Source organism: Helianthus annuus, chromosome 3, assembly GCF_002127325.2.
Source record: "Helianthus annuus cultivar XRQ/B chromosome 3, HanXRQr2.0-SUNRISE, whole genome shotgun sequence".
NCBI lineage: Eukaryota > Viridiplantae > Streptophyta > Magnoliopsida > Asterales > Asteraceae > Helianthus > Helianthus annuus.
The window spans coordinates 35,187,347-35,201,187 of NC_035435.2; the positions used below are offsets into that span (position 1 = coordinate 35,187,347).

General features: G+C 39.3%; 1 protein-coding gene across 1 annotated transcript; it reads left to right on the plus strand.

Moving 5' to 3' along the window:
* Positions 1 to 12,063: 12,063 nt before the first annotated feature.
* Positions 12,064 to 13,023, plus strand: LOC110944050. Its single transcript, XM_022185772.2, has 2 exons — positions 12,064 to 12,256; positions 12,341 to 13,023. The coding sequence occupies exons 1-2, from the start codon at positions 12,064 to 12,066 to the stop codon at positions 13,021 to 13,023; spliced, it is 876 nt and encodes a 291-aa protein (XP_022041464.2).
* Positions 13,024 to 13,841: the final 818 nt, after the last annotated feature.

The window sequence follows — 13,841 nt, forward strand, 5'->3', positions numbered from 1 at the left end:
CGCTTATTTCCTAAGTCAATATGCCTTAAAGAGGTTGTGGTTTCAGTAGGATACCTTCCGTGATGCCCGTAACGAGTTTAAGTTAATATTATGCCCCGTAGGGGTTTTTCGGTCATTTTAAAGACTTTTAAAGAGCTTTTCGAGTTCTACAGGAAATCTGAGTTTCCCGAACAGTTTATAAAGTTTAAAATACTTTATTTATTATTTAAAATCAGTAGCAACTGGAATCGGGTCAAAAGACCTTGTAGAACTCAAGTTTTGGCCGAAAAGGGCATATTCGGTATTTACCGAACCGTAGCCATAACCGCAGGTTATGAGCAAGGTAAAAATTATTAAAAATCTTTAAAATTCCAAAAATATTATTTTACAACAGTGGGTAAAAGTTTTGGTGACGAAATCTTGGTTTAGATAGGCGTTATGCAAATTGCACCGTTTATTACAAAAGTTTACTTTAATTGCGCTTTTTAGCATAACTCTCATTCTAGACCTCGGATTGACGTGAAACTTTAAGGACATGCTTATAATTTAGTAAGCAAGGTTATGGTCCGTTCACGCGTCTGAAATGCTCGTTTTATTTTAAAAAGGCCGTTACGGTCAACTTTTAGGCGATTAACGGAAATGCGTAAAAGACTCGGACAAACAATGAACCGGTCACAGAGGTTTATACCATCATGTAACCTGGTCCTAATAGAGTCCTAAGGCATATCTATACCTCACTAAAACGGGTCAGAACTGAAGTCAATGCAAAAGTCAAACTTTTGCGACATTCGGCTCCGAACCGGTTCAATATAGCAAATGACCGAATCAAACGAGCGTAAACAAGTTTACAAACTTTATATCATGTTTTATGATCATCAAAACAGGTTTCATAGTATATACATTACAGATTATGCAAGATTCGCAAACATAGCTTTCTGTTGACTTTTTTAAGCAAGCGTTTGACTCGATATTTGACATAGTTAGAGTGGTGATCATGGGGACCCCTTTCAGAGGTTTATTACCCACACAAATACCATCTCATAACTACTTTCGATTCGACAATCTCCTGAACTATTTGTGAGTTATTGCAAAGTCAACCGTTGGTTACGACGGATTGACTTTTAAGCTAAATCTATAGAAATATGAAACCACAAAGGGTTAGACCACTTACAGAAGCTTAAGGCAAGACTTAAGAACACAGAGGAAAGCTTGAGAGCTCCAAGAATGATCAGTAGTTGAGTTTTGAGGTGTGTTCTAAGTTGTGAACAAGTATGCCTATTTATAGTGCAAACCAAGCTCCAAGATCATCACACATTGGTCTACAAGTGACCATGGATGATGGGCAGGTGGCCTAGAGTGTTATGGGTCGAGTAGGGGGCGCCCATGCCTCATTTATTGGAGATTTGATCGTTCACAAGCTCAAAAGGCATAAAAATCCAAAGTTTCTGCATCTGGGCGTCCCACGCGGCCCGCATGGAGGAATCATGCACATTGTACGCGGGCCGCCTGAGTTTTAAAAATCAGGCGCGTATATTAGGTGGCTCGCGGCCCGCCTCAACTTAACACTAAACCTTACGCGGCCCGCGAGAGGTTATGTTTTCAGAAATTTTAAATCTTTTGTAACGATTATCAGAATCTGGTAATTAATAACGAAATCTTTCGTAATTATTAACCTGACCTTTCGGGTTTGAAGAGGTAACTTTGCGGTTTGGCCCTCGGTTAATTACAATTAAGGGCCTTGTGTTATTTACCCGCATTATTAAATCCCCGGTTAATTTATTAATTATTCGGAAAGCCTTAACTTTCATTGTTGACGCTTTTAACCCTTCTTATACGAATTCGATCATAACTTTCTCGTTTTAAATCGGAACTTCGCGAAATTTATATATTGCATTCTAGTGAGCGTATTATACTGTTACAAAGCCTTGGGAACGTTAAAGGGTCACTCAGAGGTATAATTAAACATGTTGACACACTTAACCCTTGTAGCTTGTAATCTCTCACTTCCTTCCGCGTTTCGCTTCCGTACGATCCATGATTTATTCGTTTGAAGGTACAAGCACCACTTAGGGTTACTATACAGTATATTTACCCTTGTTTGACATTTATAATCCTCGAATTTATATACTTTCAAGGTTTGTCAATATTAGTCCTTTATTTAATATTAATGCCATGCGTAAACAAATGACACGTGTTAACACATCATTGGACACAAAAATTCGAGGTGTTACAACTTGCACTTCAGCGCAAGCTCGGTTGTATGTTGCGGCCAGCAGGGCTGCCTGCTAGTCATACTAGGCATGAGGGTCCATCTCTGGAGGGATCACAGATGCGTACTGTGATAGGTCGTGTCCGAACGTAAGGGATGGATCCCTTTGTGTTGATGTGCCAATGTGGCCAGGATTTAGGGCTGGGGGAGCGGTCCCCACATTCCCTGGGTTTGCGGGGTTTGCGCTATCCCCAGCAGTGTTGTTTAGGCGATCTGACATGATCTTTTGAGAGGGAGCGAGATGGTTAAAAAAGTGCTTAGAGTAGCGGTGGGCGCCAATGATGAAACAATGGTTAACCGGGCAGGGTTAACACACTGGTCTCGTCAAGAAGGGTTAATCCCTTCCTCTCGAGGATCGCTGGCTAGATCATCTGCCGGTTGATCTCCTGCACAAGGAAATAAACCGTGACTCGTAACAAGGAGGATGGGGTGGGGGGTGCTCCTTGTTACCACTCTCCAGCGTGAGAATCGGTAGTCTGCTTGGGAAGCAAAGTATGATCTTAGTAGTGGTGAGAGAGTTGTGAAGAGATACCTCAAACCTGGTTTGGGGTTGGTATTTATAGCCGAGGAGTGAAGGAGGAGGTGGACGGATAGACTGACGACATGCTGCCCCTTTGCAGGTGTGTCAGGCCTGTCGGTTGTGGAGGTGAAGCCACGTCAGCCTGTCGCTTACGAAGACCTGACAGGCGGCTGTCATTGGTGCTACTTGCTCTGTGGTGTCAGTCCCACTTGCTGAATGTACAGGATGCGGTGCGGGCCGCGTCGCTACTTGCGGTAACTCTAGATGTTCCCGCGTCTCAATCTTTGATTAAGAAATACGCGAGATGCGGTGCCAAGCCGCATCGTCGTGTGTGGTGACTGTTGCTGTTATCCAGCTCACTTGTATTGATAGAAGTGTTCACTGGATGCGGTGCTAGGCCGCATCGCTGTGAGTACTTCCGTTTTCATACACCTGATGCGGTGCCATGCCGCATTACTATACCGTTCTCATACTCGGCTTTTTTGATTTTTTTGCCCAAAACCCTTAAAAACATGTATATAACATGTGTAAATTTTTTCAAAAAAAAAAAAACATCGGGAGCTTTGAGTTTCAGATACTTACACTATATATATATATATATATATATATATATATATATATATATATATATATATATATGAGGTGTATGTATATGGGGAAGGATCCACTAAAAAGTGGATTTTGCCTAAGTAGTCTAAGAAGAATTGTGAAGATAACATGTGACACTCCTACTAAGTAGGAATGAAGGGCATTTTGATCCTTATAAATAGGAGTGGAAATGACATGTGCACCCCTTTAGTTTTTTTTTAAATACAACAAAAAAAACTAGTAAAAAAAATCTTGCACAAAAAATCTAGCACAAAAAAATATAGCACAAAAAATGTATTACAAAAAAAATATAGCACATAAAAATCTAGTACAAAAAAATATAGCATAAAAATCTAGTACAAAAAATATAGCACAAAAAATATAGTACAAAAAATACGACACAAAAAATCGAGAAAAAAAAATATAAGACAAAAAAATTCAGCACAAAATATAGTCCTCCGTTGAAGCGGTTGCTCAGTACGTTGACGACGACCATGTATTCTGCTTGCTCTACCACGAGGCGCGAGATGTGGTATCACCACCTCTATGCTTGCTTGTCTCCCACTCTTAAACAAATGATTGATTCTTGGGATAACTACTACAGTCTCTTTCAGGCAGGCACCTTCCTTCCTTGAAAATACAAAATCAAGTGATTTCTTTATCATTTTCTCTTCTGCAGATGGTGTTGCATGGCATGGTGAATGTGCAGTTGCCTAACCAGTGGCTATGGGACATGGTGGATGAGTTTGTATATCAATATCAGTCCTTTGTCAATATCGGGCCAAAATGAAGAACAAAACAAAGCAGGAGATTGCTTTACTCAGGCAACACGATCAGCTAATTCTTTGTTAAATTATTTTGCCTGCCCCACTGACCGACTTAATCTAAGTAGCATTGGAACGGGTACGGGATCGGGGTACGGGGACGATACGGGAACGAGGAACGGCAAAACTCAAAATTCCAAGATACGGGTACGGCAATAAAAAATATAAAAAAAAATAAAAATACATTAAACAAATTCCAAAAATACTACATCTTCCAAAGGTAATTAATTATCAATAATCAAATTATTTTCAAATTCCGGTTCATCTAGTGACAGATCGGCAATCGATAGAGAACTAGAGATGATGAGAATTGAGAGTTTAGAAATTAGAGAAGCCGAATATGATAGGTCTATTTATTTAATGGCCAGTTGTGGAATTTGAAAGGGTAAAAACCCTAAAAATAAATGGAGACGGGCTGGATACTTCTACCAGATACGTCCCCGACATTGGAAACGTTTAGGAAACGTCCCCGACGAGTACCCATGGTGTTTCCGTCCCCGACAAGTACCCGAGACGGGTACGGCCACATAAATGGAGTCCCCGTGCTACATAGGACTTAATAAATAAATAAATAAACGTTTTTGACAGGCCTGGAATGTGTATGGTGTACTCAATTTTTTGCAAGCATTGATAGAAAAGTCTTCAATGACAAGGAAAAAATTTAAGATAAAAAAATCAGTACAAAAAATTTAACACAAAAATATAGTTCAAAAATCCAGCACAAAAAGATGTTATACAACATAGAAATACAACACATTTTAGTGAGTTTTTTAGCCTTCATATTTTATATAGCAATATGGTACTTAAATTAAAGATAAAAAGACACTCGATTTTACGGTGAAATTTTTATGAAAAAATAAAGTCGTATAAAAAAGTTATGAACGTTTAAAAAATGGTGGTGGAATAAGCATGTGCGTTGCATGTGAAGAGAAAAAGTCAATAAATACAATTTTCATAATTTACCCTTGCACTTCTCCTTTCTCTTACACTTTCATCTTAACCATTGATTTAAAAAATGAATGGTTAAAATTCTTTCTCATCCTACATAGGCAAAATAAACTTTTTATTTTATCTTCCCCCGTATGTATATGTGTGTGTGAGAAGAAGGAGACATGGTTTTATCTTGTAGTGTGCGTCTTCAATGTCCAAACCCCGACATTTGGGACGACGACGGGCCGGGCGGGATGGTGTGCTGGGCGGCGCCGGGCCACGACGAGGCGGGGACGAGCCCCACACCGGAGAGCCTTAACTTATTTGCTGGAAATCGGTTCCATGTTATTGTAAATAGTTAATATGTGACGCCATCAAATTAGTTATATGATAAACCTCAATGTTGCTGATGTTTTCGTCAAATTTTGGCTCTTTTTTCAGAAAATATGGCACTAAACTGTAGTACATATTCAATTTATATGTAGTTATATGATAAACCTCAATATTATTGATGTTTTCAATCGTCAAATTTTGGCTCCTTTTTCAGAAAATATGGCATTAAACTGTAGTAGATATTCAATTTACATGTACTTGAGTTAAAAAGAAAACATATATATTAAATTATGGTAACTCAAGTCTTGGAAACTCCATTGAATATTTAAGGGTTAAAAGAAAATGTTTTCTAATTCTTTCTTAAGTACTCCGTATAATAATATGCATTCACGTTGTGACCATGTATTCGATCAAAAAGTGAGTTAGCATTGTCCACATACCATCATATCCGTACTATTCATATCACGCATTTTTTGTTAACATTTTATTTTTAACTTTTAGATGATCATAGCACTAAAAATTCATTTGGTGTCATACGCTTTTAATAGAAGGAAAATTGGTTTTAATAAACCAACCTTTGCCCCATTGGTAAATAATAATCCAACCTACAGAATTGGTATATAATAATCCTACCTATCAACATGTTGGTACTCAATGAACTTTCGTTAGTTTTTTTTAACTAAAGTGAGTTTTTAAGTTTTATTTATTACATAAACAGTCCCTTTAGTTGTAATTTACTAGTTTTAACTATGAGTTAATAGCCAAAATGGTCCCTGAGGTTAATAGCCACAGCACCGCCACCACCACCACCACCACCGCCGCCGCCACAGCACCGCCGCCACCACCACCGCCACAGCACCGCCACCACCACCACCGCACCGCCACCACCACCACCACCGCACCGCCACCACCGCAACGTTTTTTTTTCACCACCCAAACTGAACACTATTATTATTATTATTATTATTATTATTATTATTATTATTATTATTATTATTATTATTATTATTATTATTATTATTATTTTGAACCGTCTTTGTAATTCGCTTTCGTAAATTCCTTGTCGTTGTTTTATGTATAATCTCAAAAATGACTCAACAGGGAAGGAAAGCTGTGGTCTCAAAGGTGGACGCGCAAGGTTCCGACAAGCTGTGCGGGGGTTTCGAAGGGTGTATGGGTTGAGTGTTGGCGAAAAATGTTACTGGGGTGGTTCGTGATGTTATCCCAGCGATCGAAACAGAGAATGTTCATGCCGTTTTATAATGTTCGAGCTTAAAAAGGAAGGTTGTTGAATCGTGGAATGAGAGGGACACGATTAAAGCCAGGTTCATGCAATCTTATAAACAGAAACGCGGAATTTACAGCTCATTATCGATCAGTTAGTTTGTTACCAAGTTTACCAAGTTTAGTCGCTTGCTTTGGGCTATATTCGGAAACGCGGTGTAAAAAAAAAAACGTTGCGGTGGTGGTGGCAGTGCGGTGGTGGTGGTTGTGGTTGTGGTTGTGGTGGTGGCGGTGCTGTGGCGGTGGTGGTGTTGGCGGTGGTGTGGCGGCGGTGGTGGTGGTGGTGGTGGCGGTGTTGTGGCTATTAACCTCAAGGACCATTTTGGCTATTAACTCATAGTTAAAACTAGTAAATTACAACTACAGGGATTGTTTGTGTAATAAATAAAACTTAAAAACTAACTTTAGTTAAAAAAAACTAACGGAAGTTCATTGAGTATCAACATGTTGATAGGTAGGATTATTATATACCAATTCTGTAGGTTGGATTATTATTTACCAATGTGGCAAAGGTTGGTTTATTAAAAACTAATTTTCCTTAATAGCATATGCACTTTGTGCTACTAATTTATGTTTTTAACCACGCTTTGTGTATGCCATACTTTTTTAGCACATACATTTAGGGACATTAAGTTTTTATACCACTAAAATAGGCTTTTAGTGACACTTTACATCTGTCAGTAAATTGTTTTGTACTATAGATCCTATATCAAATCACAAACTTAATAAAATTTGTGCCACAAAAACTTTCGCTAAAATTTCTCTTCCATGCTAAATTAATGCCACAAAAGCTTTCCCTAAAATTTCCTTCCTATACCAAAACTTATGTCACCAAATTTTCTCTATAATTTTCGTGCTATACTATGATTTATAGTATAAAAACTTTCTATACACCTTAATTTAAAAAAATAATATAAATTATAAACACTAGATTAAACAAACAGTTATCTTGTTTTACGAGTTACCGGTGAAATTTTGATGCTCATAAAGATGCTATGTTTTTGTATCTTTGTAATACAAATAAATAATGTATTCAAGTTTACAAGTATGTGAAACGAGGGGATTAAAAAGTTGCTGGTATATCTTATTTTTATATCTTTGACAGATTTCATGGCAAACGACATTTAAACTTTACTAGAAAGAAAAATATTAATTTAAGAGTAAATTACAAGTTTTGTCCTTTATGTTTATATCAAATTGCAGGCGCTGTCCTTTTGGCCAAAAGTTTACAGGCGGTGTCCTTAACCTTTTAAAATTTTGCACGTTTTGTCCTTTAAGCCAAACCTATTTAGAAATCTCAGTTAAAAACTATCATGTGCAATGCACATGAGGGTAAAATGGTAATTTCCCTCTTAACATTTCAATATACCTTCTCCTGCTTCCCCCAAACAACCCACCAAACCAGATCACCAAATCTGAATCTTGAGCTTTATCACCATCTTTCCATCACTGGACGACAATCCAATCATCATGTTCCGATCGTCTTCATCATCCCACTCATCTATAATCATCTTCTCCATCGATCGGTTAACAAATTGTTCAATTAATCAAGAACAAACAGTGAACAAACCCTAAAGAAGATGAAGTGAAAACCCCAGTGCGGAAATTAGACTACATGAGATCGAAATGGCTATCGACACACTTCCGTACTCAACCGGCACCATTGGGAAAGTTATCACCACCGCCACCGACTTCGCCGCGCCACACGCAGTGGAACGGAAAGAATCAGAATTAGAGATGGAGTGTGGGGTTTTTGAGCTGAATTTTGGGGAGGAAACGACGTCGTTGATTCCGTTAACAGATTGAGGTTATTTTTAACTGTTTTGCAGGTGAGTTGAGGGAAATTGACTATCACCTAGCGTCACCGGCACCTGAACCGGCATTTCATGGGACAACATCTGGCCATCAATCATCATCCCACATTTCACATCCATCAACAACATTTTATTAGTCAGTGGTGGTGATACCTAGCGTGCCGACACCTGAACCGACATGATTTGGGGAACAGTGGTGAACATCATCAAAATATGTTGACCATCATCGGCGATGGTTGAAGTTGAGGGTTGCCAACCTGGTCTTCGCGGGAGCTCCGACCTTTGGTTATTCAAGTCCACCATTGAAGACCATTTGGAAGAAAGTAAAGTTGGTAGTTGGTGTTTGGGAACTGTGAAGAAACTGGGTGTTTGAGTGTTTGAGAAATGCTTATACATAAATGTATTTATTTAATATATTATTTTTTGAAATTAGTTTTTTTATTATAAACATTTATAAAAGACTAAAATACCCTTGTAAGGTCTGATTTAACCAAAAAAATCTAACTAGGTTTGGACTAAAGTACAAAACGTGCAATATTTTGAAATGTAAAGGACACCACCTGCAAGATTTTGGCCAAAAGGACAACGCCTGAAATTTAGTGTAAAAATAAATGACAAAACTTGTAATTTACTCTTAATTTAACATAGCATAAGAACAATTGATAATCTAGACACAATAAATATGTCGTCCCAAATCAAAAAACAATAAATAATAATAATAATAACAATAAAGTAATTGATAATTGGAAGTTATATACACGTGCTTACATCTGATATCCCAAAAAGAATGAAAGAATGGTACTAAAAATTATCCCCTAAATTTTCCCTCCACACACTAAAAGTTTCCCGTTCGTACAAAAATCCCACATGAAATTCCTAGAAGCCGTGGAAGATAGAGGGATCACATCATAATCTGATGAAATAAAGAGTGTACATATTCAGACACCTTATTCTCTAAATCCACACCCTTCTAGACGCCTCGTATAGCTCTATACGAGGCGTATAAGTTTGCTTTTCCCGATCAGCTTCTGCACCTCGTACAACGTCACATCAGTCAACCTATACGGGGAGTCTAGCCCTGTACGAGGGGTCAATACGAAGGTACTTAGACGCCTCGTATAGGTCTATACGAGGCGTCTTGGACTGACCGATTTGACTATGATGAGACTATGCCCGACATGACTTAAAGGCATACGGGGAGTAAAGACCTATACGAGGCGTCTTTAGCTCACATAAAATGCAACCTACAGTGCGTTCTTGGTCCACATCCGAGCATTCAACAAACAAACACTCACATTCTGTTTCTTCTTTTATTTGTCTTTGCGTTATTATCATCCCGGAGTGTTGAAATGTCATCATATTGGGACGGCAACTATATCTTCGGGAAGTATTCTAGCGAAAAGTGGGGGCACGAAAGCGTTCCGGTAACAGTTATTAGCGTAAATGTTTTAATTACTTGTTGTTTTAGTTTATTATTTACTAATGATGATACGGTTGTCTATTTTGGAGGAGTCTGGCGTTCCCGATTCTAATGAGCAAGAGGAGGTTGTGTCTAGTATACAAGGAAAACAAAACAGCCCGTTTCTAGATTTGAACAAGCATCCTCCTGTTGATGAAACAGCCCCTGTAGATGACTCATACCATGCTAGTGGATACGGAGGAGACGGTGGATACGGAGGAGACGGTGGATACGGAGGAGACGGTGGATACGGAGGAGACGGTGGATACGGAGGAGACGGTGGATACGGAGGACACGGTGGATACGGAGGAGACGGTGGATACGGAGGAGACGGTGGATACGGAGGAGAGGTGGATACGGAGGAGACGGTGGATACGGAGGAGACAGTGGATATGGTGGATACGGTGGATACGGTGGATACGGTGGATACGGGGGATACGGTGGATACGGAGGAGACGGTGATCATCAGCAATTCATTTCCCCGGGCACTCCTTACGTTCATCAAAACAATTCGGACGTTGGAGGATATGGTGGTTATGGTGGATATGGTAGATATGGTGGTGAAGCACCTCCTATTCTGGACAGTCTGTACTTAAAAAAGACGGTATAAATTACTATTTTATTATTAATATTTTTATTATTTTTATTATTATTATTATTATTATTATTATTATTATTATATTATTATTATTATTATTATTATTATTATTATTATTATTATTAATATTGTCGATGTTACAGGTTTTCAACTCCTTAGATGAACTAAAGAAACGGATACAAGAAATAGCAAATGCGGATGGTTTCGTTATTGTCACCCGTCGATCAAAGAAAATCGGGGGAAGAACCGGGAGGGTATGGCTTGAATGTGATCGTGGTGGTGAGCACCAGAGTACAGCAACACTTAGAAAAGCTGGAAGCAAAAAAACCGGTTGCCCGTTTTACCTGCTGGCTGTCCGAAACCACCCGTATGAAACCTGGGAGATAAAAGACGGAACAATTGAACATAACCACGAACTTTGTGAGGACCTGTCGGCCCACGCGTTTGTGCGAAGGTTTACTCCAAGCGAAATGAAACTGATCGAGCAGCTGACAGCTCAAAACATGGAGCCGCGCAAAATATTTCAAACGATAAGGAAGCAGGACCCCGACAGGTTTCATGTTCAGAAAGACGTTCAAAACGTTGTAGCGAAGATTAGAGCCGAACAAAGACAAGGATTGACTCCCATGCAGTCACTAGAAAATGTGCTGATAAAAACAGAGATCTTCTTTCTTCATCAGGACTCGAGAGTCATGTGGCGTGCATTCCCCCACGTCATGATGATCGATGCAACGTACAAGACAAACATATACAATATGCCTTTTATCCAGATTGTTGGTATGACGCCTACCAACAAATCGTTTATTATCGCGCATGCCATTGTTAGTAAAGAACGGGGTGATAACTTTGTGTGGGTACTTGAGAGGGTTAAGTCAATGTTGGATGAATGTATGGAGCCACGTGTGATTTTAACGGATAGAGACCTAGCCCTTATGGGCGCGTGTGCTAAAGTATTTCCAGACGCCTCCAGGCTTCTTTGCAGCTGGCACATACAACAGAATGTTATGAAGCACTGCAAGGGTGCCTTCACAGACGACGACTGGAAGAAATTTATGTCATTCTGGGGGACATTGATTGAGTCTCCATCCATACCCATCTACGACTACCACTTGCGCAACATGCGAAAGCGACTTGTGGAGTGCAAACGTTCTAGTAAGTTTTTCTAATAACATACGACTCACCTATGCAAATTTTATTAAATTATTTTTAATTTTTAGGAGTCTTCAAATACGTGTACGATAACTGGCTAAAAGACTATAAGGAGATGTTTGTCTTTGCGTGGACTGATAAGAGGCGCAACTTTGGTAATCGTACTACAAACAGAGTTGAGAGCCAACATGCCAACTTAAAGAGATACGTCGAAGATAGGAGCTCGCTGGATCGTGTAGTTGGTTGTGTCCGGGATATAGTTGAGACACAGTTCGGTGAAATAAGGAAGACTTTTCGAGAAAGCATCGAAAAAACAATGAAACACCACAAACACCCGATGTTTCAACACCTACTTGGAAAAGTATCCCACAAAGCCCTTGACTTGTTGCATGGAGAGGCAATTAGGAAGCTAGATGTCTTGGAGCGCTTTAATTCATCATGTGGTTGCCAAATGTGGTACAGCTGTGGGTTGCCCTGTGCTTGTAGGATAGAAAAGTACATGCGTGAAGGTAATAATTGTTGAACGTACAACACTTGTGTGATATATTTCCTTTTTTCATTTTACTTAAACAATATTGTTTTTAACCGTGCAGAGCGTCCGATTCAACTCGAAGACATAGACGTCTTCTGGCGGAAACTTAACTTCCAAAGTTGTAAATTGATAGACGACTCCCTTGACGTGGTCGAAGAGCTAGATGTTGTTAGACAACAATTACAGTCGCACCCCCCAGCTCAGCAAAAAAGCCTGCTTTCAAAGATTAAAGCGGTGTTGACTCCAACGAAATCTACCAAGAAACCACCGGTTGTCCAACAAAATACTCGTGGCCGACCAACAACAAAGCAGGTACAAGAAAGGTTGGACGAGGCCTCTCGTATAGATGAAGAATTGAGGAGAAGCTCCTTCGGTGATGCAAACACGTGCTTTGAAGGTTCACGACAAAGTAAGTACGATAAACCTCGCCACAGCTCGTACGTTCCGTCTCAGGCCTCACAACAGTCGGTTATAAGGTCCCAAAAACCCAAAGCGACCCTAAGCCGTTCAAAGAGTTCTAAGAAGAAAGAGACACGAGATGATCACGGTTTTCCTTTAATCATTGGGGACGAGTACGTGGGAATTATCGAACGGTTTAAGTCTGACATTCCGCCAGTGTTCCATCCGTACGTCTCGTGCATACGTGATGTGATGCCGGACGGTCATTGTGGGTTTCGGTCTGTGGCTGTGGGCTTAGGGATGGATCAGAGTTCATGGGGGCTTAATAGGAGGGACCTTGTCTAAGAAATGGATCAGAACGAATCGATCTGGTTCCCAATATTTGAAGCATGGGCTGATGGTTATTTTTACACGCATCGTCAGGGCCTAATTTGGGATTCAGTGGCCGGTTGTGGGGAGAATCACTGGATGGACTTCCCCTTTGCAGGACTTCTTATTGCACAAACGTACGGTATCGGGGTGCACCTGTTAACGACAACCATGGGTGCGAGTTCCACTTACTTCCCAATACTAAGTCCTCCGGCTAATCAACAACCATTATTCATAACGCTTACACATGTTAACGAGAACCACTTCATACATGTTAAGCTGGAAGGGGATTATCCTATGCCACCAGCACACGGGCTATTGTTGACCCACCGAAGACCCCATACAGAACAATGGGAAGATATGTACTTGCCACGTCTAGAATGGTATACATCGATAATGAATCCTCGGCCAAGATCAAACCCCAGTCTTAATTACATAGATAGTTACACGGAAGAATGATTTTTGTAATTAATAGTATTTTATTGTAATTAATAGAATTTTATTGTAATTAATAGTATTTTATTGTAATTAATAGTATTTTTTTTTGTAATTAATAGTATTTTTTGTAATTAATAGTATTTTTTTGTAATTAATACTATTTTTTTTGTAATTAATAGTATTTTTTTGTTATTAATACTATTTTTTGTAATTAATAGTATTTTTTTGTAATTAATAGTATTTTTCTATAATTTTCTACAAAAAATACAACTATACGACTCGTATAGAACTAGACGCCTCGTATATTGTTGCACAAAAGACCATTTAGCCCCTGATATGCCCCCAATCTAGGCTTA